The 24,803-nt window shown below is 45.2% G+C and overlaps 1 protein-coding gene across 4 annotated transcripts in view; it reads right to left on the minus strand.

Moving 5' to 3' along the window:
- RIPK1 (receptor interacting serine/threonine kinase 1) overlaps positions 1–11,611 on the minus strand; it is a 33,582-nt gene extending 21,971 nt beyond the window's left edge. Inside the window, exons 1-5 of one of the 4 annotated variants that reach the window (XM_019986152.2) lie at positions 11,338–11,611; positions 3,968–4,166; positions 3,127–3,283; positions 2,381–2,518; positions 736–964 (exon numbers count right to left, since the gene is read on the minus strand). In XM_019986152.2, the coding sequence (XP_019841711.1) occupies positions 736–964; positions 2,381–2,518; positions 3,127–3,283; positions 3,968–4,119 (676 nt within the window). In that variant the 5' untranslated portion in view covers positions 4,120–4,166; positions 11,338–11,611. Of the gene's footprint in view, positions 1–735; positions 965–2,380; positions 2,519–3,126; positions 3,284–3,774; positions 3,948–3,967; positions 4,167–10,349; positions 11,112–11,233 lie in introns of those variants that run through there. The other 3 variants (XM_019986151.2, XM_019986153.2, XM_070778476.1) reach the window with 3 other exon arrangements.
- Positions 11,612–24,803: the final 13,192 nt, after the last annotated feature.

Raw genomic sequence — 24,803 nt, forward strand, 5'->3', positions numbered from 1 at the left:
GGATTGAATCCTGGAAGCTGACAGTCACCCAGGAAGAGCAGGCAGGAGAAGGGCCATTAGTTCAGGTTCTTAACACACTGACCTGGAGAATGAAATGGCACCCCACTCCAGTATTCTTGCCTGGAAAACCCCATGGACAGAGGAGCCTGGCAGGCTACAGTCCATGGGGTCGCAAAGGGTTGGACACGACTGAGCGACTTCACTTTAACACAGTGAAGAACAGCTACTTATGTACCTGTTCTCCTGCACAAACCCTGTCTTTCTCATCTTTATAGACTGAGTTCCCAGTAAAGAGCCCACAGTAAGTACTGAAAATAAACAATTCCTGAATGGAGGGGTGTGTCGATGGATGAAAGTATGGAGTGTGTGCCCTGAAAGTCCTCACAAGGACCAAGCAAGCCTTCCTGTCCGGGAGGAAGCCTGGATTGTTGAGCACCCTGCAAGCTGAGATGCACTACCCAAGCTCCGATCTGTCCTATGACCCCCGGTTCCTAAATCGAGATTACTATCCATTCCACAAATGCTTGCCGAGTACCCACTACATTCCGTGTGTAGATACCGGGGGAAGAGCAGTGAATGGATGAGATGTGGTCCCGGCCTTTGTGGAGCTCACAGTCCGGTGGGTGAGACAGACGTTGAACAAACAGTGATAAACCTCCACGACCTCACTGCACGCTGTTACCCCACTGACAACTCCCATCAGCCCCCAGGCCCCCTCCTCTATCAATGCCTTACTCTCGTATGGCTCCTTGTTGGCGAAGATCGCCCAGAGCACGATGGCAAAGCTGAACACGTCGGACTTCTCGGAGGGCCTGGAGTTGACGTCGTTCAGGTGCTCAGGGGCCATGTAGTGCAGCGTGCCACCGCTCTTCCCGGCACTGCCGCCCGCCTTCCGCTGCTCATTGTGCTCCTCCTTCGTCAGCTTGCTCCACGTCTTGAAGGAAGCGACGCCGAGGTCAGCTATCTGCAGGAGAGCAAACCAACGGGATGCTCCTGTGACGGCAGCAAGCAAATCAGAGCTGTCTTTATATTGGGGGCTTATCCAGTAGATGAAGGGACTGTAACATTTGCAGAAACGGCTGCCCCGGACAGGTTTAAAACAGCTACCTCTGAACAAACTAGTAGAAAACATATGTCCTCAGACGTCTGGAAAATCTCCCATAAGAAAGTCTGTGTGAAATTCTGGTGTCTCGATTCTTACGCAATATCTGGGGGTGAGGGGCGGTGGTTGATGGGGAGAAAAGCAGAAGATATTCCTGAGAAGAACAACAACTAGACATGTTTACTCTAACTCCTCACTTATTCTGCATGTTTTCTGTTGGTTCTGAGGCTAGGGAAAACAGGCACTTTCTTTTCAGCAGGCTTGTGTAGCACATGGTACTGCACCTTCTGTTTTCCCAAAGGGTGTCCAGAAGCCCATGGATGTGAATTTCCAAGGATCCCAAAGACACACGGAGGATAGGAGTGTAGCTGCTGGTGCTGAGTTGGGAGCCTGAACCTGAGAGAAGATGGGATGCGGAAGAGGGGAAAGACAGACAAAAAGGCAAAGAAAAAAATACCAAGGTCAGACACAGAGCACAGAGGGAGGCGGCAGGGCAGAATGACAGAGCTATACAGTGAAGACACCAGAGGCGGCAGTTCCACTTTTGCTTCAGGGAATCCGAGCTTTTGGGGATGATTTCTGGCATGTGATTGTCTAGAATCCTCAAATTCTAACCCAGATCTTAAGAGGTAAGTTATTAACGTAAAGAACCTTCTTTTAAAGACACAAGAAAAAAAAAACAAACAAAAAAACCCCTGTCCAGGGCTGGAACAGAGCGCTAGAAGCAGAATCTTCTGGTAAAGGGACGCCTGCGTAAGCAGTTCCTGCGTCCTCCCCACAATTCCACTTCCCCTTTCAGACCCTTGTGCTCGGCTGGGATTCATGCTGCCAAAGCCACCTTGACATGATGGTCCACCTAGAGGAGAAAAGAAAACCCTCCCTCTTTTTCCTTTGACTACAGTGGACAGAGTTTTCAAAAGGACACGGATTTTTAAAAAGGAGATGTAAGTAAAGTGAAAGTGAAGTCACTCAGTCGTGTCCGACTCTTAGCATCCCCATGGACTGCAGCCTACCAGGCTCCTCCGTCCATGGGATTTTCCAGGCAAGAGTACTGGAGTGGGGTGCCATTGCCTTCTCCCGATGTAAGTAAAGGAATAAATAAAGATCACTACCCCCACCAAGTCTCCCTCTTTTCATTCTTTGGCACAGCTTTCTGGCACTGCCGTCACCAGGGAGGAGTTGGGCGAGCTCTGCTCTTGGCACACATCATATCCGGAAAAAGGACTTACACTGAGAATCAGAATCGCGCCGACCCCCAGAAGCCCTGACTGTGGTTACCTTGATGTGGAAGTCGCTGTCAACGAGGATATTTTCTGGCTTGAGGTCCTTGTGTATCACCCCTTCTCCGTGGAGGTAGCGCATTCCTTCGATGGTCTCCATAATGATCCTCCCTTTCACGGACAGGGGGATGCTGACCTGAAACGAGTGGCAGTCAGTCCGGGAGACGGAAAGGGACTTAAAGGGGCCAAAGCACCAGCTTCCTTCAAGAGCAGTGGATCCGGACCTGAGGACAGAGCCAGCAGCTTCCCTTCCCACAGGCCCCGAAGATGCGTCCTGACCACCTTGCAGGGTGGGGGCCCCTCCCCTGTGTTCCCACAGCTCGCTGTGCGCGTGTCTGTCAACACACCACCGCACCAGACATTCACATCCCGACCTGTGCCCCGTTATCTGTCACACTTGCTATTGCTTCCTGAGCAAACAGCACTGGCCTTGCTCTTAACAGGTACATACACTTGTGTTTTGACTACCCCACAGGGCAGGCAGGGATCTTAGTTCCCCGAACGGGGATCAAACCCGTGCCCCCTGGAAGTGGAAGCAGGGAGTCTCAACCACTGGACCACCGAGAAAGTCCAGGTATCTACACTTTTAAAAATGCATTAAAATTATTTGGCTTTGGTAAACAGGATGAATCTTGCTCTTGGAAACCTTCTCATCCAGTGTTGTTATTCTTGAGAAAATCCAAACCACCAGCCATTCGCACAGGAGTCCGAGGCACAGGGGCTGGCGGGCCGGGCGAGGCGTACCTGGGCCTTGAGCACGCGCATGAGGTCGCCCTGCTCCATGTACTCCATCACCAGTGAGTAGCTGCCCTCCTCCATGATGACGCCCAGCAGCTTGACCACGCGACGGTGCCGCAGCCGGTGCATCATCCTGCCCTCCTCCAGGAGGGCCTCGTTGTACCTGGGGGCAGGGGGCAGGGGTCAGATGGGAAGGGGCAGCCCGCTCCTCTCCCGGCCCTGGGAACGCCCCCAAGCGTCCCCGGGGCTGCCCCTCCACCCTGGGTGCCTCCTTCCCGGGACCACGGCCAGTGCACAGGAAGCGTTAACCCAATGACCAATCAACGCAAAGCTGGTGAAGAGCACCAAGGAAATGCGGCCGGGAAACAAAGACCGCACTGGACAGTGGACTAAACCCATGGCCTGTCTCACAGCCACTCGGGCGAGAGCAGAGGGAAATAATACAGCTTCCCGACTGCCTCAGAGAGAGGGTCCTGGACGCTGTGACTCACGAACCAGGGCTTCGTGCCCATGCTCGGGGCTGGTCCTCACCCACCGTGGAGCAGAGCCTTCACCTGCTCCCGCCTCTCCTCCCATCCTCTTCCCAGCGCCCCTGCACTGCCCTGGGCCGCCTCCTCTCTGTTTCCTCCTCTTCAGTTTTCTTCTGTTACTTACCAGCTCGGAGCTCTCCCCTAGCCGGCGTCTGAATCCTCGTGAGTCAGGGATGTCAATGACCGCCCTGCAGGGCCATCCGATATGAAGCCTCAGGGCTGACCCTTGCACCCAGGTCTGTCTCATAAAGGCTGTGCCACCCGATTCCACCGCCCTGGCACAGCACGTGGCCTGCCCAAATCTGCCCCTGACTCACTCGGTGCGCTTGGGGCCCGTGTACACCTTCTTCAGGATCACCAGTCCGTGGGATCTGTGTAAACACAGACACACCTTCCCGAAGCCCCCACTGTCCAGGTCTGCCTGCTCCAGGAAGTCTGTAGAACTCATTTTAATGTCGTCCAAGGACATGGCTGCTTTCCTTCTGAACGGCCAGAATGCCCCGAAAACACACAACCCTGTGAAGAAAAGAGGACACGTCAGTACAGACAAGTCGTCACACAAACAGTGTACAAACGCTCCACCACACGCTTGGTGTGCCTTTATTTTTTGAAGATAGATTTATAGTCTCTAAGATGAATGTTTTTCCTATTTCCAGGAATCACAGAAGACCACAATCTTTCTTCCTTAGACTTTCATTTCTACAAACATGGAAGATTCAGCTCAGTTCAGTTCAGTCGCTCAGTCGTGTCCAACTCTTTGTGACCCCATGAATCGCAGCACGCCAGGCCTCCCTGTCCATCACCAACTCCCGGAGTTCACTCAGACTCACATCCATCGAGTCAGTGATGCCATCCAGCCATCTCATCCTCTGTTGTCCCCTTCTCCTCCTGCCCCCAATCCCTCCCAGCATCAGAGTCTTTTCCAATGAGTCAACTCTTCGCATGAGGTGGCCAAAGTACTGGAGTTTCAGCTTTAGCATCATTCCTTCCAAAGAAATCCCAGGGCTGATCTCCTTCAGAATGGACTGGTTGGATCTTCTTGCAGTCCAAGGGACTCTCAAGAGTCTTCTCCAACACCACAGTTCAAAAGCATCAATTCTTCGGCTCTCAGCCTTCTTCACAGTCCAACTCTCACATCCATACATGACCACAGGAAAAACCATAGCCTTGACTAGACGAACTTTGTTGGCAAAGTAATGTCTCTGCTTTTGAATATGCTATGTTGGTCATAACTTTCCTTCCAAGGAGTAAGCGTCTTTTAATTTCATGGCTGTAGTCACCATCTGCAGTGATTTTGGAGCCCTCCAAAATAAAGTCTGACACTGTTTCCACTGTTTCCCCATCTGTTTCCCATGAAGTGGTGGGACCGGATGCCATGATCTTCGTTTTCTGAATGTTGAGCTTTAGGCCAACTTTTTCACTCTCCACTTTCATCAAGAGGCTTTTTAGTTCTTCACTTTCTGCCATAAGGGTGTCATCTGCATATCTGAGGTTATTGATATTTCTCCCGGCAATCTTGATTCCAGCTTGTGTTTCTTCCAGTCCAGTGTTTCTCATGATGTACTCTGCATATAAGTTAAATAAACAGGGTGACAATATACAGCCTTGACGAATTCCTTTTCCTATTTGGAACCAGTCTGTTGTTCCATGTCCAGTTCTAACTGTTGCTTCCTGACCTGCATACAGATTTCTCAAGAGGCAGATCAGGTGGTCTGGTATTCCCATCTCTTTCAGAATTTTCCACAGTTTATTGTGATCCACACAGTCAAAGGCTTTGACATAGTCAATAAAGCAGAAATAGATGTTTTTCTGGAACTCTCTTGCTTTTTTCACAATCCAGTGGATGATGGCAATTTGATCTCTGGTTCCTCTGCCTTTTCTAAAACCAGCTTGAACATCTGGAATTTCACGGTTCACGTATTGCTGAAGCCTGGCTTGGAGAATTTTGAGCATTACTTTACTAGTGTGTGAGATGAGTGCAATTGTGCGGTAGTTTGAGCATTCTCTGGCATTGCCTTTCTTTGGGATTGGAATGAAAACTGACCTTTTCCAGTCCTGTGGCCAGTGCTGAGTTTTCCAAATTTGCTGGCATATTGAGTGCAGCACTTTCACAGCATCATCTTTCAGGATTTGGAATAGCTCAACTAGAATTCCATCACCTCCACTATCTTTATTAGTATATAGAAATGCAAAATACTTTTGTATACTGATTTCCCTGGTGGCTTATATGGTAAAAAAAACCTGTCTGCAATGTGGGAAATCCAGGTTCAATCCCTGGGTTGGGAAGATCCCCTGGAGAAGGGAATGGCTACCCACTCCAGTATTCTTGTCTGGAGAATCCCATGGACAGAGGATCCTGGCAGACTACAGCCGATGGGGTTGCAAAGAGACAGATAGGACTAAGCGACTAACATTTATTTACTTAGTGACTTTGTATCCTACAACATTGCTGAAATTGTTCCTTAGTTCTAACAGTTTTTTGATGGAGTGTTTTAGAGTTTTCTATGTATCTCACATGATCTGCAAACAGTGACAGCTTTATTTCTTCCTTTCCCATTCACATGCCTTTTCTTGCCTAGTGGATCTGGCTAGAACTTCTAATACTATGTTGAATAACAGAGGCAAGAGTGGGCACCCTGGTCTTGCTCCTGATTTGTTGTTTTGTTTGGTAGCACCGCACATGTGGTTTGTGGGATCTTAGTTCCTGGACCAGGGATTCTACTCAGGCCCTCAACAGTGGGAGCACAGAGTCCTAACCACTGGGCCACCAAGGAATTCCCCTTTTATTCCTGATCTTAAGAAGCTTTCAGTTTTTCATTGTTAGTATGATGTTAGCTGCGGGTGTAAAACCTAACTTTGCACTTTGAAATTTTTAATAAAATGTTGGGATGGGAAGCTTTTTAAGTGGCTGAAGGGGTTTCTGAAAATGCCTAAGCTGAGAGCAGTCCTGTCAGCGGCCTGCTGTAGTCTGGCTCAGGTAACCAACCTTCTACATCCTGCACAAAGTCTTTGGTGGGCCCTGCTACTCCAACAAAGCTCACATATCAGCATGGCGGATTACACTATGAGCCATTTTCCTGTAACATGAGACATTTCCAAGTAAGAGGAAGTGCCCTCTGGAAAGAAGCACATTTTTGGGGCAGTGACACGGGGTGTGGGGAGGCTGCCCAGTAAAGGGCATGACCATGGTGGGGGCAGGGGAGGCAGGGCCTGAAGGTGAGCTACTAGAAGCTGTCACGACAGTGAAGAGGGCACAGGCTTTTCTCCCATATGAAATCTAGCTCTAATTTATCAGTCCTTGGGTAACTTACATAAGCCTCAATTTCCTCATTTGCAAAAGGAAATAATAATGACTGCCTCACAGACTGGTAAGCAGTGTATGAGAAGAAACATCTGAACACACATTGGTGCCTGCTTTGTGGTTCTGGCTATGACTGGCCCACCCGTCTACCCCTATTCGTCACGTTCACACTGTTTCCCAGGCTGTGAGAATGGGGGTGTGCAGCTGGGATCCACTCTTCACAGTAGCTCTCTATGGACCAGTCCTTGTGAAGCAGGGTGGGGGTGTCCACTCTCCCCTACAAGCTTCTGAGTGCACATTCTTCTCCTGGCTAAAAGTTGCTCCCCCTTGAGGTCTCAGAGATGTCATTTCCTCAGGGAAGCCATCCTATGTCTTCCTATTAGACATTTTCACAGCACCCAGTACCTTGAACCAGTTAGATAGCTATAATTTGGGAATTATTTCAATTAAGCTCACAGAAGGCAGGAAACTATCTTACGCACAATCTACAGTGCCCAGCACATAACCTGGCATAAGGCAGTTGGTCATTAAATGCATAATTTTTTTTAAAAAAGAGAACTATTTAATCATCCAAAAATAAAGTTAAGTGAATTATAGCACATTCATAAAATATAGTATTATATAGTCAATACATTAACAGGTGGATGGCTAGGTACACATACAGCTATATGTACAGGAAAAAAAGACACAGCAAAAGACACCTAAATGTTAGCAAGGATATCTGGATGGTCAGGTGACTTTTATTTCTTCTTTACACATTTATTACATTTTCTAATTTTTATACAAATTACCTTTATAATAAAAAATTTTTTTAAAGGGAGTTAAGTTCCTCACTCAGTAATTCTTTATCCTAAGGAATCAAATCAGAGACACTGATAAAGATTATGTACAAGGATATTCCCAGTAACATTAGAGAGAACAGCAAAAGCACATAATACAACTGACATATACATAACACAGGAGAGTAAGTTATGGCTCATTCACATTATGAAAGTCATCTAGCAGTTTTCAAAAATGATGTGATATGTGAATGTTTAGTGGGCTTCTCCAGTAGCTCAGCTGGTAAAGAATCTGCCTGCAATGCAGCAGACCCTGGTTCGATTCCTGGGTCAGGAAGTTCCCCTGGAGAAGGGATAGGCTACCCACTCCAGTATTCTTAGGCTTTCCTGGTGACTTAGCTGGTAAAAAATCTGCCTGCAATGTGGGAAACCTAGGTTCAATCCCTGGGTCAGGAAGATCCCCTGGAGGAGGGCATGGCAACCCACTCCAGTATTCTTGCCTGGAGAATCCCATGGACAGAGGAGCCTGGTGGGCTAGAATCCATGGGGTCACAAAGAGTCGGACACAACTGGGCAACTAAGCACAGCATGAATGTTTAGTAACATTAAAAAAGGCTCCCAGACAGTACAGAAACAGGAAGGAGTTATAACCATGCCCTGAACTATGACCATAGGGTATTAAGATTCAGCTAGATGAGGACTTCTACCTGCTCTCTATCCTTCAGCTAGGTCTTCTCTCTTCAGAGCTGCCAAGACCAACTAGGACCTGCCTTGCCTCCTGCAGGAGCGATGCAGCTCCAGGGAGAGGGGCTTCCAGGTGGGCCTGCAGCACTCTGTGAGGCTGGCTTCTGACCCCAGCTGGCTCTCCTCATCTGTGGTTTGCTGGTTTAGCCTGGTCTTACTTCACCTTATGCACCTTTTGCATGGTTTCCAATGACTTGTTTTTATTGCTCCCCCCCTCCCCCGGCCATTCCCCATGAATGATTCAACTCCGTAAGTACTGAATATCTTAGGAGGGACTGGTGAGTGGTTTAGATACCCAAGAGTCACAGAAACTCTGAAAGTAGCCAAGTAGAAAGTCACACTGTAAAGTCATGTTACACAGTAATTAATGAACACACACTAACCTGTCATATCATCTTATGATCAAGGACTTTCAACAGAGAATATAACGGTCTATTTTAATGGATTTTCAAAATGTTTTTTGCATAAGTGTACTTAATTCAGGGATTTAAGGAAGCGAATTCTCCACTGAAATTAATTGAAAATTCCAAGAAACTTCACAAATTATCTGTAAGTCTACATAAAAAAAATTCATATCTACATTCAATTTTGTCAACTATACTTCAGTAAAACTGGGGAAAAATACAAATTACTAACAATATATAACATCAAAGAGCCAGGCAGAATTAATCTACAAAATTAACAGTCAGGGTAGTAGTTACTACGAGGTGGAAGCAGGAGGCAGGGAAGGAAAGGAAGTGTGGGGGAGTGATGGCAATACTTGTTTCTTCTTAATGTTCACTTCAGGACACTTAAGAGAGTCAAACAGTTATGATGTGTGTTCTTTTCTGTGTATTGCAATAATTTTTTTTAAGTTAAAAAAAATTCATATTTACCTTTAAGTGGTTGAGGGCAATTTTTTTCAATGTTTCAGTGAGGACCATACATGATGAGTCTGACAGAAAATGCTGGCTACCCAACTATCATGCCCCCCTTTTGCTCTGCAGATGGAACTCTGTTTTTATTCAGGCATCCAATGGGAATTTCTCAAGGTTCTTGGATTTTAACTGCTTGATACTTTGCCTCAGATAAACAAGAGCTCTGGGCAAGAGAGAAGACTGCAAGAGTTCAACCCAGTGTTATCCTGCACATGATGACCCTCTGAAGTACCAACTTATTAATACATCGGCTTCAAGTTACAAATTAAGAAACTAAAATTTAGAGTTTAATGATTCACCTAGAGTAACAGATCCCAGAACTGAGCCTTAATGTCTTCACTCAAATTTCCACTGTCAGTTCACTAACACATGTTACTTCTCCAGAGAGCAAACAATCATTTGTCTTTGTTAAAATCAGATGCAAAGACCTATCTTACAATTCTGCTCACCTGTACTAAATAAGTATGCCACATTCAGAAACATAGGGAAAGTACAGACTAAATTTTAAAAACATATGAAAACATGTGGTTCAAAATCAATATTCTACTAGGTTAACACGATCATTTTTGCCGAAGTATAACATCCAACCATAGCATGGGAAGCTGTGCTTTTTCAAATTCCCAGCTCATACTGGTGGTATTACCATGTTGCCGATTAATAAGCATCCAAGAGAAATTTTCAATTTTGGAAACTGTTATTTAGGGATTTTTCTTTATTCTCGTGAATATTCACAATCCTGAAAGTGCAATGTATCTGTGGTGCTCAATACAGCTCAGCGAGAGAAACATGCAAATTACAGTTCATCATTTTAGTTGTTTTATCAGTAATAATAGTTACAATGATGAGATACCTCAAATGTTTTAAACAAGCTTCCTCTTTACCTTTTGTGTTTGGAAGGGTGCAGTTGCCCAAATTTATAATTGACTACAATTTCCTTCCCACTCTTGCACCTACGTACCTGATGGTTACAAAATGTAGATCAAGTAAGAAGTCACTTCTGCCTTGATTTCTTCCTGTGTGAACGGAGGGAGAAGTAATAGCGGTTCTACTGCAAAGTCGCTTGAGTGTAAAGGGCCTCGGGCTTTGTCCAGGACACACAAGAGCTCCGAGCAAAGAAGAGCCGAAGGAACAGCGAGAGACAAAGTAATGAACAGCCAACCCCGCCTCTGTGGGAGGCTGTCCAGTGTAAGGAAAAGGGTGGCGCTGACCTTCTTCAAAACTCTGAAGAGGCTACGAGAGCGTGTGTGCGCTCAGTCACTTCGTAAAAGCACGCGCCACCGGTTGACGACGCCCTCCCCGCCGTGCCCGTCGATCCTTCTTTCCCAGCTCTCGTCGAAGACGGCGCGGGAAGGCGTCTGACGGCGTCGCGAGCTGCGGAGGCCCCGGCGCCCCCGTCAGAGGCCCTGCCCCAGGGCGCCCGCGTGACCCGGGGCGGCGAAAGCTCGTAACGACATCGCAGGGACGACCCGCCACCTCCCCCGACACCACAGCGCAGACCACGTGACGGGCCGTCTCCACGTCACGCAGTTATCACGCCGGAGCCAAATCGCCGCCCGGTCCCGCCGGACCCAAACTCCCGGCGAGACGAGACGCCTCAGGGATAACCGTGCTGTCCAGTGGACGGCTGGCAATTGGGCGCCCCACTTCCGGAAACTCGCGGGCCACGCCTACCACCCTACTGGCCCACTGCCCGACTTCCAGGAACGCCGCGGGCCACGCCCACCGCCCGAACTCCGGGAGCCGAGTCGCCCGCCCCCCCCCCACCGGAAGCAAAAGCCCCGCCCCCTTCCGGAAGCCAGCCCGAGAGACTGTTCTGGGCCCGGCGGTCCCAAGCTGACGCACCGAGAGATTCGCTTTCGCTTTCGCGGGAGACCTCCTGAGGCCCCAGGCTGGGTGAGGAAGGAGGCGGCGGGGCAGCCTAGAGTTGCTCCCACGCCCAGCAGTACCTGGCCGGCGCAGGCCGGGGTGGCACGCCGGGCCCGATAAGGGGTCTCCGGGGCGGAGCCGTCGGCTGGGAGGCGGGCGGGGACCGCCCCGCCCTGCCCACACCGCGCCCGGCTCCGCGGGCCAGCCGTCCGTCGCGTGCTGTCCAGTGGTCGGCGCGCTCGGGCTCCTCACGGAGTGGGCCCGCTGGGGCCCCGCGCTCCGGGGTCGGCGCTCCGGCACACCGGTCTGGTGTCCGCGCCGCCCGCGCTTCGACTGAGGGAGCCCGGCCGGCGGAGGGCGTGGACTGCTCGCTCCGCCTCCGCTCCTGCCCCGGAGGAGGGTGGGGAGAGCGCCCGCCCAGCGGCTGGAGAGGCCTGCAGGCCGGTTCTGAAATCCCGGGACAAGCTCAGACTAAGGATCGTGCTCTCAGAGCGGTTTGGGAGGCCGAGAGGACAGAAGAAATGCCGAGTCACAGAAACCACTCCCAAAAACCTGCCGGGCGCGGCAGGCAGGGTCGGAGGCGATGGGCTGCTTCCCCGGGGGATTCTGAGCTCTGCAGGTCAGCAGCGCGGGAACCCTAGGCAGCAAGCTCCCAGGCATTTATCTCCTTCACCTGCAAAGTGGGGATAATCTCTTCTGTGGGGCTGCGGAGGAAGCAGCAGCATACAAGGATGGTTGGGAAGTCTGAAGCAAAATGGGAAATGGTTGCTATACTGTTATGATGAAAAGTTAATTATATATATAGCATGATTACATACTATAAAAAGATATCTGGAGATAATGAGATGCCACAAACTAAGAAAATATTTGCAGAAAGCATAGCTGATAAAAGTTATCCAAAATATACTAAAAATGCAAGAGAAGGAAAAATGCAATTGAGAATGGGCAAAAGATCTCAACAGACACCTCGCCATACAAATGACAAGTAAGTATATGAAAAGATGCTCAATATTATAGGATATTAGGAAACTCTAACTTTGAAAAACCACTGAGATGCCACCACATATTGTCTGCCTAAAATAAATCGACTGCCAACTATTTCTCTAACGTAAACAAGTTTATTATGAAAAGAATTGCAATTTGAGGTCTGCCACCCTGGGAACTTGTAAGTTCCCAACAAAAATGGAGAGGACACCATTATGGGGGAAAAGGAAGTTGGAGAGATGTTTTAAAAGTCCATTGCTTTTCATTGGCTGAATCGTTGCCAGGGGGGAAAGAAAGATTTCTGTTAGAAAAGATTCTCCAGCCTTTCTGATCTCCTGACTCTTCGAGATTTGTTTTTTGTGTGTTTGTTTTTTACATTTCCCCCTTTTGATCAGAATCTCTCAGAAAGCAGTGCTGATCCAAGTGTGACATTTTTGTGTGTGTGTCAGTGACTTTGTATCTCAATGCCAGGGAGGACCTTTCCTTTGTACAATTTCACATCTGAGGGAAAGTGTGGATTGCAAACCTACTGAGTTTACATTTGAATAACAAGGAGTAGCAGAACTGTGAAACACTTTTTGCCTAAAGTGCATACATTTCCAGGATAATAGTGGCGATCATCTGAAGTGTCTTCATCAAAGGTGTGGTGACAAACTCCAACAGGCCTGTTCTGAATATTTTGGGAAAACTGTCTCATTAGAAGTCATCTGGTTCAATTCTGAGAAGTCTTTACTTTCAGGTCACCAGATGATGTGCAGGTCTAGTCAGCGTGTGGCGCTCTCTTTAACTGTGTCATGTGAATCCAAGAGTCAGTTCCTTAGAATCTGGTGTCACAAGAGTTGGTTAGGAATACTTAATAGGGGCCTTTCCAGAAAGGCTGAAGAGAGTTTTTCTGGAGGTATCTATTCTAGTAGATAAAATCTCCAGGTGGCAAGGTGTGATGCTTTAGGTCTTCATTTTCTGAGAGACACTGAAAAAACACTGAAAAGACTGCTCTACCAAAACACAGTTCAGTTCAGTCTCTCAGTCGTGTCTGAATCTTTGTGATCCCATGAATCGCAGCACACCAGGCCTCCCTGTTCATCACCAACTCCCAGAGTTCACTCAAACTCATATCCATCGAGTTGGTGATGCCATCCAGCCATTTCATCCTCTGTCGTCCCCTTCTCCTGCCCCCAATCCCTCCTAGCATCAGGGTCTTTTCAAATGAGTCAACTCTTTGCATGAGGTGGCCAGAGTATTGGAGTTTCAGCTTTAGCATCAGTCCTTCCAATGAACACGAAGGACTGATCTCCTTTAGGATGGACTGGTTGGATCTCCTTGTAGTCCAAGGGACTCTCAGGAGTCTTCTCCAACACCACAGTTCAAAAGCATCAATTCTTCGGCGCTCAGCTTTCTTCACAGTCCAACTCTCACATCCATACATGACCACTGGAAAAACCATAGCCTTGACTAGACGGACCTTTGTTGGCAAAGTAATGACTCTGCTTTGTAATAGGCTATCTAGGTTGGTCATAACTTATTTTTAAGTAATTATGATTAGGCCTTTACAATATTGGAACATCTCCTTTTATCACTTCTGGATCAAAAGAGATGGGAGCTAAGTTCATTGAGTGTCTTGTGACTGTCTCAAAGGAAAATTTATGAATTTTAAAAGGAATAGATCAGTAATTCACTGGCAGTCCAGTGGTCAGGACTTAATGCTTTCATTTCTGAGGGCCTAGGTTTGATCCCTTGTCAGGGGAACTAAGATCCTGCAGGCCATGGTGTAGTCAAAAGAAAATAAGGGATGGATCTAAGATTCAGAAGGACCAATGACAGTGCTCTTAACCAAAGTACGTGGAGGACCTCTGCAAATTTTCCTAATTGAGCCTTAATAGCACCATCAGTGCTTTCAACTTAACCAAAGGATGAGGGTGGTAAGTGCAGTGAAAGTGTAAAACTGGCCATACAGTGCACACTTGTTGGAAGTACCTCACCAGTAAAATGGGCTCCTTGATCACTTTGACATTTGAGAATTGTTTCCCAGATAGGAATACTGTTTTCCAAAAGAACTTTTACCACAAAATGGGGTAGTAGCCTCTCTGCAAGGGAAAGTTTCAGTCCAGTGAGAAAACATGCAGACTATAAACAAAATACATCCTTGAGAAGGAAGAAGTTTTTTTTGCAAGAACTGGAATAGTTCATTAGGCAGTTAAAAATATCACTGAAGATGGTGTGGACACTAGAAAGGCAGGTTAGAAGGCTCAGTTCATTCGTGTCCAACTCTTTGTGACCCCATGAACTGCAGCACGCCAGGTTTCCCTGTCCATCACCAACTCCCAGAGCTTGCTCTAACTCATGTCCGTTGATTCAGTGATGCTATCCAACCATCTCAACCTCTCTCATCCCTTTCTCCTGCTGTCTTCAGTCTTTCCAAGCATTGGGTTCTTTTCCAGTGAGTCAGTTCTTCACATCAGGTGGTCAGAGTATTGGAGTTTCAGCTTCAGCATCAGTCCTTCCAATGAATATTCAGGACTGATTTCCTTTAGGATTGACTAGCTGGATCTCCTTGCAGTCCAAAGGACTCTGAAGAGTCTTCTCCAACACCATAGTTCAAAAACAATTCTTTGGTGCTCAGCTTTCTTTATAGTCCAACACTCAGATCCCTGCATGACCATTGGAAAAACCATAGCTTTGACTAGATGGACCTTTGTTGGCAAAATAATGTCTCTGCTTTTTAATATGCTATCTACGTTGGTCCATAGCTTTTCTTCCAAGGAGCAAGCATCTTTTAACTTCATGGCTGCAGTCACATCTGCAGTGATTTTGGAGCCCCCAAAATAAAGTCTGTCACTGTTTCCATTGTTTTCCCATCTATTTGCCATGAAGTGATGGGACCAGATGCCATGATCTTAGTTTTCTGAATGTTGTTTTAAACCAGCTTTTTCACTCTCCTCTTTCACTTTCTTCAAGATGCTCTTTAGTTCTTTGCTTTCTGCCATAAGGGTGGTGTCATCTGCATATCTGAGGTTATTGATATTTCTCCCGGCAATCTTAGGTTAGCACGCAGAAGGTACCTAAAGCATTTGAAGTTGTAATAACCTGTTTTCTAACAACTTGACTGTTTGCAAGAATGGCAGAAACTAGGAGGGTTTTGGTTTTATTTAGGAGCCTTCCACGGAGAAGGCAATGACAACCTGCTCCAGTGTTCTTGCCTGGAGAATCCCAGGGATGAGGGAGCCTGGTGGGCTGCAGTCTTATGGGGTTGCACAGATTCGGACATGACTGAAGCGACTTAGCAGCAGCAGGAGCCTTCCGTTACTGCAGTTGAAGGTAAGAAATCTGGTAGTCTGCCTTCGTCGTGCCTCATCTAGAGTGTGAGACAGAAGAGTAACTAGATCTGGAGTGGATACAGTTTTCTAGTCTGTTGTGGTCCTTTTTAATAGAAGGGACAGATTCCAGTTCTGCCCATTGATAAACAGAGTTAAAAGCTACCTCAATGGAATCAACATGTGCAGAAAGATTAGAATTTTCTTTAAAAATAATCTAGAATGGATTCTAATAGTCATGAACTGGTTCATCAGATTTTTGTGTGAAAGTGTGAATTTTGTTCTAATCAACAGGCTTTGGAAAAGCACAGGAATTGGCTGGTTAAGTCACTGAGTGACTGCCAAAGCCTGATCATATAAGTTAGTGGTCAGGTGCTGTTCTGTTCTAACTTGCCTCAATTGTGTCCAACTCTTTGCAAGTCTATGGACAGTATCCCACCAGGCTCCTTTGTCCATGGGGATTCTACAGGCAAGAATACCGGAGTGGGTTGCCATGTCCTCCTCCAGGGACTGGCCAAGTGTTGCAGTAGCAATCCTAGGTACCCTTCAGGATTTTGTCAGTTAGTGGTAAACCCAGTGCTGGGCCTGGCTTCACTGACAAGCATATGAACTAGTTGGTATAAGCCAGAGAAACCAGGTTAATAGGTTTGAGTGTCTGTATGAAATTCTTCAGCAAATATGTGAGGGTCTTAAGTTACTTTAGGAAAATCTTTGATTATGGCTTACAGTTCAGCTTTAGTCCATGGACTATAGGAAATTAAGAGTTTAGTCTCTGGATCCACAGAGGCTTAATTTTTAAGGGACAGGTTGTGATAAGTTCAGAAGAAAAGGGGAAGTTTGGTGAGAGAATTAGTATGGGGAAGCTGAGAGTATGGAGAAGATGAAGGTGGCATAGAAGGGAAGGAGGAAGATGGTACTGGTGGTAGGCCCTGGGCAGGAGGAGCAGAAGGAGAAAGACAAGGTGGTGCCAGGGGTTGAGTCTGATACAAAGAAGCCAAGGAAGAACTTGAGGTGTTGGGAACTATTTTGTCTTTCTTTTAATTGCCTGCCTCAGTTAAAATCTTATTTTGCAGAAAGGCAATTTTAGGTTCCTGATAATGTTTGGAAGTCTCAAAATAGAACTACTGTTGTGGAATTAAGTAAATTAAATTTGGGGACTTCAAAAATTCCCCATAATGGCCATTGGTATTCTAAATTGCCCTTGGTTGGGTCATTCTGTTTAGTTATAAATGCACATGAGGAAGGATCAAGCAATGTTAACCTAAAGATAGAAGAAAAAGAGAAATAATAAAAATTAGAGGTAAACCTAATGACATTGAAATAAAAAATCAGAGAAAATCAATGAAATAAAAAGTTGTCCTTTGAAAAGATCATTAATCAGTAAACCACCAACCAAGGGGGAAAAAAGAGAAATCACAAATTAATTTCAGAATTCAACAAGAGGTTATCACAACTGATTTTGTGTGTGTGAAAAGTGTAGTAGATCAGTTCAGTCGCTCAGTCGCGTCCAACTCTTTGTGACTCCATGGACCGCAGCACGCCAGGCTTCCCTGTCCATCGCCAACTCCTGAGCTTGCTCAAACTCATGTCCATCGAAAAGTGCAGTAAACAAAGACTTAAAAACCCTATGCCTGCAAACTTAATCACTCAGATGACATGGACCAATTTCTTGAAAAACAAAACTATTGAAACACAAAAATTTAAATAATCTGAGTAGGCATATATTAATTCTCCATAATCTCCAGAAAACAGAAGCAAAGAGATTACTTATCATTTTAAGATGTCAGCATTACTCTAACACCAAAATCAGCTGAAGACATTACAAGAAAAAACTATATCTTTTAAACATAAATACAAAGTAACTCAAAATATTTGCAAATCTCAATCCAAAAATGTATACAAAAAATTATACATCATGATCAATTGGAATTTATTCCAGGCATGCATGGGTTATTCAAATTAGAAAATCAATTAAGTAATCTATCACATCCATAAGCTAAAGAAGAAAAATGATATATAATTGATGCAGGATAGCATTTGAGAAAATCCAACACCCAATCATGATAAAGTCTCAGCAAACTATGAATACAGAAGAACTTCCTTAACTTGACATGGACAGAGGAACCTGGTGGGCTGCAGTCCATAGGGTTGCAAAGAGTTGGACACAACTGAAGCAACTAAACACACACACAAAATCTTCAGATAACATCATATTTAATTGTAAGAAACTGGATGCTTTTCCCCTAAGAACAAAAGCAGGGCAAGTTTCCTCTCACCACTCCTAGTCAACATTGTACCGCAAGTCTTAGCAAGTGCAGTAGGACAAGAAAAAGAATGAACAACTGAAACTTAATATCATTTATATTAGCATCAAAGAATGAAATAGGTATAAATCTAAGAAAATACGGATAAAGTTTGAACATGGAAAATGACAAAATTCTGATGAATGAAATCAAAGATATAAATAAATGGAAAGATATTCCAAATTCATGGATTGGAAGAATAAATATTCTTAAAATGTCAGTTCTTCTAACTGATCTACAGATTTAATGTAGTACCAACAAAAGCCTAGGAAGTTATTCTGTTGAAATTGACTAATTCTATATGAAAACTATGTTATGAAAATGCAGAAAACCTCAGAGTAGCCAACACAATACTGTAGAAGGAGAATAAAGTTGGAAGACAGACATCACCGGACCTCAAAACTCCACAGAGGTACAAAGGTCAGGACAGTATTGTGCTGATGAAAGAAAACACACATACATCACTGGAACAGAATAGAACACCCAGGAAAAGACCCACCCATTTATAGTCAACTAATCTTTGACAATGAAGCAAAGGTAATTCCATAGAGAAATGGTACTCTTTTCAACAAATGGTCTTGGAATAATTAGAATGATATTCCCCCCAAAATGTAGACACAGACCTTATTCCTTTCACAAAACTAAACAACCAGTCATACGTTTGAAATGCAAAACTACAAAACTTCTAGAGAAAACAGGAAATCTAGGTGACCCTGGGTTTGGCAATGAATTTTTAGGTATAATACCAAAAACCAAAACATGACCTATGATAGAGAAATTGATAAATTAGACTTTCTTAAAATGAAAAACTTCTGCTCTGGAAATAGACTATTAAGAAAATGAAGAGGTTTTACATATTGTGAGAAAATATTTGCAAAGCATGTATCTGATAGAGGATTTCTATTCAAATATTCTTTAAAAACTCTTAAAACTCAACAGTACAAAATCAAACTACCATATTAAAAATGTACAAAATATCTGGAAAGCCCACTGAGAAAATATGGATCTGGCAAAAAAATATGAAAAGGTGCTTAGTATCATTTGTCATAAAGGAATTAAAGCAGCAATGAGCTGTTTATTATAGCCATCACTATATGCCTTTTAGAATGGCTAAAATTAAAACCATAAAATGTAACAATACCAGTTACTGAAGAGGATATGGAAAATAAGTAACTTTTTCATCGCTGCTGGAAATGTAAAATGGTACAGCTCCTGTGGAAAAAGTTTGGCAGTTTCTTAAAAAGCTAAACACGGTCTTAGCATCAATTATATGCCTACTTGTTTACCCAAATGAATTGAAAAGTCAAGTCTACACAAAAACCTGAACACATGTTTATAGCAGCTTTATTCATAATTTCCCAAAACTGGAAGCAACCAAGATGTCCTTTAATAGGTGAAGGATAAACTATGGTACATCCATGCAATGGATTATTCAGCAATAGGAAGAAATGAGCTATCAAGCCACAGAAACACATGGATGAAGCTTAAATGACTATTTCTCAGTAAAAGGCCAGTCTGAAAAGGCCACATACTGTTTGATTCCATTCTGTGACATTTTGGAAAAGGCAAACTACACATGCAATAAGAAGATCAGTGGTTAAAAAAAAAAAAAAAAATCAGTGGTTGCCAGAAGTGTGGGCATAGAAGGGGAGGAATGAACAGGTGAAGCACAGGGAATTTCAGTCGAGTGAAACTATTCTATATGACACTATCACGATGAGTACATAAGATCAGACATGTCAAAACCCACAGAACTTGACTACACCAAGAATGAACTTTATGCTCCTAATAATTTAAGAGGTCTGGAGATTAAAAAAAAAAAATGTAGACTGTGACAAGAGAGCGTAAGTATCACAAAAGTACAAAACGACCACACCAAGGAGAGCTGGGGGTGGGGAAGTGCTGATCTCGGTCTCTGTGGAAAGGAGAGGAGTCCCTAAGACTAAAGCAGAAGGAACTGCACACAGGACAGCGCTTCAGGGGATAAAGTCAGTTCCAACGGTGCACCAGTTCACACAGAACAGCCCTTCAGGGGACAAAGTTGGTTACCACGGTGCACTGGTTCACACAGGACAGCGCTTCAGTGGATAAAGTCAGTTCCCATGATGCACCAGTGCACACAGAACAGCGCTTCAAGGGACAAAGTTGGTTCCTATGGTGCACCAGTTCATACAGGACTGCACTTCAGAGGACACAGTTGGTTACCACGGTGCACCGGTTCACACAGGACAGCCCTTTGGTGGATAAAGTCAGTTCCCATGATGCACCAGTGCACACAGGACAGCGCTTCAGGGACAAAGTCAGTTCCCACGGTGTACCGGTTCACACAGGACAGCGCTTCAGGGGACAAAGTCGGTTCCTACGGTGTACCAGTTCACACAGGACAGCGCTTCAGGGAATAAAGTTGGTTTCCATGATGCACCGGTTCACACAGGACAGCCCTTCAGTGGATAAAGTTGGTTCCCATGGTGCATCAGTTCACACAGGACAGCTCTTCAGTGGATAAAGTCGGTTCCCATGGTGCACCGGTTCACACAGGTCAGTGCTTCAGTGGATAAAGTCAGTTCCCACTGTGAACCGATACACCAGACAGCGCTTCAGGGGACAAAGTCAGTTCCCATGGTCCACCAGTTCACACAGGACAGTACTTCAGGGGATAAAGTCAGTTCCCATGGTGCACCAGTTCACACAGGTCAGCACTTCAGTTGATAAAGTCAGTTCCCGCGGTGTACCAATTTCACAGTTCTGACGCCATTATACATGTTTGCTGGGTCTGAACAATTGAGCAGATGGATGGTGGATGGTGGAAGCCAGTTTTCTTGTCAGAGAATTTACAGATAAGAAAGGGGGGGAAGCTAGAATAATCCACATGGAAGGGACAGAGTAGACGATGGTAAGAACTTAATGTGGATACAGATGGCTGCACAGAGAAATACTTACAGATACAGACATACACATACGTTGGCTGCACACATACATTTCTTTACTCTGCCAGCTGAGGGAGCCTGAAAGAGCAACCAGCAGGCCCAGTGACCAGAACTTGTTTCCAAAATGGTTCTCAGTGGCCAAAGCTGGAAGACATTGAGCAAGATACCTTAAAAGTTGCATCGGAGCTTCCCTGGTAGCTCAGTTGTAAAGAACCCAACTGCCAATGCAGGGACATGGGTTCCATCCCTGGTTGGGGAAGATTCCACATGCCAAGGAGCAACCCAGCCTGTGCTTCACAACTACTGAGTCTGGGCTTGGCAGCCTGGGAGCAGCAACTACTGAAGCCCACACTCCCTACGGTCTGTGCTCCACAACAAGAGGAGCCACCACAAGGAGAAGCCCGTGCACTGCAACAGAGAGTACCCCTGCTCTCTGCAGCCAGAGAAAAGCCCGCATGGCAATGAAAATCCAGCAGCCAAAAATAAGTAAATAAATAAAATTATTTTTTTTTAAGTAGCATTGGATTATAACCTAAAGTAGAAAATAACATCCATGAATGCATACTGATACAAATAAATTACTAAATAGGGAAGAAATAAATCTCCTATGCAGAAGAATTCCAAATAAATTATAAATGTATTTATAACTATATAAATCCAAATAAATTATTTACAAACTTACTGTATTTACATACATTAGCCCCCTAGGCTAGCCAAGGGGGAGCATGACTCCCACTCTTCAAGTGTGTCATCCACAAGGTGACTTCTTTCCAAAGCACACACCATGGAAAGGTGGCATACAGAATACAATGGCTTCAGCCAGCTGATCAGATCAGGTTCAATACCAGTCATCATAAATCCTATTTTGAGTATGTACCCTCGACATGGTGAGATGAAAATGGCATTCTCCCTCTGATCTTCCTCAAACCATAACTCCAGCCTAGTGACGAAAAAGAAAAAAAAAAAAAAATCAGGCACATTTGATTAGAGGGACATCCAATATAGCTGACCAACATTCTTCAAAACCCTTAAGGTCATTGAAAGTGAGAATCTCAGCATTCTCACAGATAAAAGAAGCCTAAGAAGACATGACAACTAAATACAACATGGTATCATGAACGGAACCCTCGAACAGAAGAAGAGACATTAGATAAAAACCAAGATCATCTGGATAAACTATGGACTTTTAAAAATAATAAGGTATCACTGTTAGTTCATTAATTGTAACAAGCATGCCATATTAAAGTAAGATAATAAAGGCGAGAGTGCCAGGCTGCGATGGCGCAGGAGCTGCCGAGAGGACCTATCCCACGTGCAAGGTCAGGGGCAGTGCCCAAGAGGAGCTACCCCATGTCTGAGGTCAGGCGCAGTGCCCAAGAGGAGCTACCCCATGTCTGAGGTCAGGGGCGGTGCCCAAGAGGAGCTACCCCACGTCCAAGGTCAGGGGCAATGGCTGAGAAGAGCAACCCCACGTCCAAGGTCAGGGACAGCTGCTGAGAGGAGCAACTCCATGTCCAAAGAGTGCGGGCGCAGGAGGGCCGAGAGGACCTACTCCACATTCAAGGTCAGGAGGGGAGACTTGTCCTAGGTAGGGAGCAGTGGCTGCGCTTAGCTGAAGCAGCCATGAAGAGTTACCCCACGTCCAAGGTAAGAGAAACCCAAGTAAGACGGTAGGTGTTTTGAGGGCATCAGAGGGCAGACACACTGAAACCATAATCACAGAAAACTAGACAGTTTGATCAAACGGACACAGCCTTGTCTAACTCAATGAAACTAAGCCATGCCATGTGAGGCCACCCAAGACGGATGGGTCATGGTGGAGAGGTCTGACAGAATGTGGTCCACTGGAGAAGGGAATGGCAAACTATTTCAGTACCCTTGCCTTGAGAACCCCATGAACAGTATGAAAAGGCAAAATGATAGGATACTGAAAGAGGAACTCCCCAGGTCGGTAACTGCCCAATATGCTACTGGAGATCAGTGGAGAAATAACTCCAGAAAGAATGAAGGGATGGAGCCAAAGCAAAAACAATACCCAGTTGTGTATGTGACTGGTGATAGAAGCAAAGTCTGATGCTGTAAAGAGCAGTATTGCATAGGAACCTGGAATGTAAGGTCCATTAATCAAGGCAAATTGGAAGTGGTCAAACAGGAGATGGCAAGAGTGAACGTCGACATACTAGGAATCAGTGAACTAAAATGGACTGGAATGGGTGAATTTAATTCACATGACCATTATATCTACTACTGTGGGCAGGAATCCCTTAGAAGAAATGGAGTAGCCATCACTGTCAACAAAAGAGTCTGAAATGCAGTACTTGGTTGCAATCTCAAAAATGACAGAATGGTCTCTGTTCATTTCCAAGGCAAACCATTCAGTCTCACGGTAATCCAAGCCTATGCCCCAACCAGTAACACTGAAGAAGCTGAAGTTGAATGATTCTATGAAGACCTAGAAGACCTTTTAGAACTAACACCCAAAAAAGATGTCCTTTTCATTATAGGGGACTGGAATGCAAAGGTAGGAAGTCAAAAAACACCTGGAGTAATGGGCAAATTTGGCTTTGTAGTATGGAATGAAGCAGGGCAAAGGCTAATAGAGTTTTGCCAAGAGAACACACTGGTCATAGCAAACACCCTCGTCCAACAACACAAGAGAAGATTCTACACATGGACATCGCCAGATGGTCAACACCGAAATCAGACTGATTATATTCTTTGCAGCCAACGATGGAGAAGTTTATGCAGTCAGCAAAAACAAGACCAGGAGCTGACTGTGGCTCAGATCATGAACTCCTTATTGCCAAATTCAGACTGAAATTGAAGAAAGGAGGGAAAACCACTAGACCATTCAGGTATGACCTAAATCAAACCCCTTATGATTATACAGTGGAAGTGAGAAATAGATTTAAGGGCCTAGATCTTAGATAGAGTGTTTGATGAACTATGGATGGAGGTTCATGACATTGTACAGGAGACAGGGATCAAGACCATCCCCATGGGAAAAAAATGCAAAACAGCAAAATGGCTGGCTGGAGAGGCCTTACAAATAGCCGTGAAAAGAAGAGAAGCAAAAAGCAAAGGAGAAAAGGAGCTATTCCCATTTGAATGCAGAGTTCCAAAGAATACCAAGGAGAGATAAGAAGCCTTCCTCAGTGATCAACGCAAAGAAATAGAGGAAAACAACAGAATGGGAAAGACTAGAGATCTCTTCAAGAAATTTACAGATACCAAGGGAACATTTCATGCTAGGATGGGCTCGATAATGGACAGAAATGGTATGGACCTAACAGAAGCAGAAGATATTAAGAAGAGGTGGCAAGAATACACAGAAGAACTGTACAAAAAAGAGCTTCATGATCCAGATAATCACGATGGTGTGATCACTCACCTAGAGCCAGACATCCTGGAATGTGAAGTCAACTGGGCCTTAGAAAGCATCACTACGAACAAAGTTAGTGGAGGTGATGGAATTCCAATTGAGCTATTTCAAATCCTGAAAGATGATGCTCTGAAAGTGCTGCACTCAATATGCCAGCAAATTTGGAAGACTCAGCAGTGGCCACAGGACTGGAAAAGGCCAGTTTTTATTCCAATCCCAAAGAAAGGCAATGCCAATGAATGCTCAAACTAGCGCACAATTGCATTCATCTCACACGCTAGTAAAGTAATGCTCAAAATTCTCCAAGCCAGGCTTCAGCAATACATGAACTGTGAACTTCCAGATGTTCAAGCTGGTTTTAGAAAAGGCAGAGGAACCAGAGATCAAACTGCCAACATCCGCTGGATCATCGAAAAAGCAGGAGAGTTCCAGAAAAACATCTATTTCTGCTTTATTGACTATGCTAAAGCCTTTGACTGTGTGGATCACAATAAACTCTGGAAAATTCTGAAAGAGATGGGAATACCAGACCACCTGACCTGCCTCTTGAGAAAACTATGTGCAGGTCAGGAAGCAACAGAACTGGACGTGGAACAACAGACTGGTTCCAAATAGGAAAAGGAGTACATCAAGGCTGTA

The sequence above is a fragment of the Bos indicus genome, chromosome 23 (genome assembly GCF_029378745.1).
Source record: "Bos indicus isolate NIAB-ARS_2022 breed Sahiwal x Tharparkar chromosome 23, NIAB-ARS_B.indTharparkar_mat_pri_1.0, whole genome shotgun sequence".
Lineage (NCBI taxonomy): Eukaryota > Metazoa > Chordata > Mammalia > Artiodactyla > Bovidae > Bos > Bos indicus.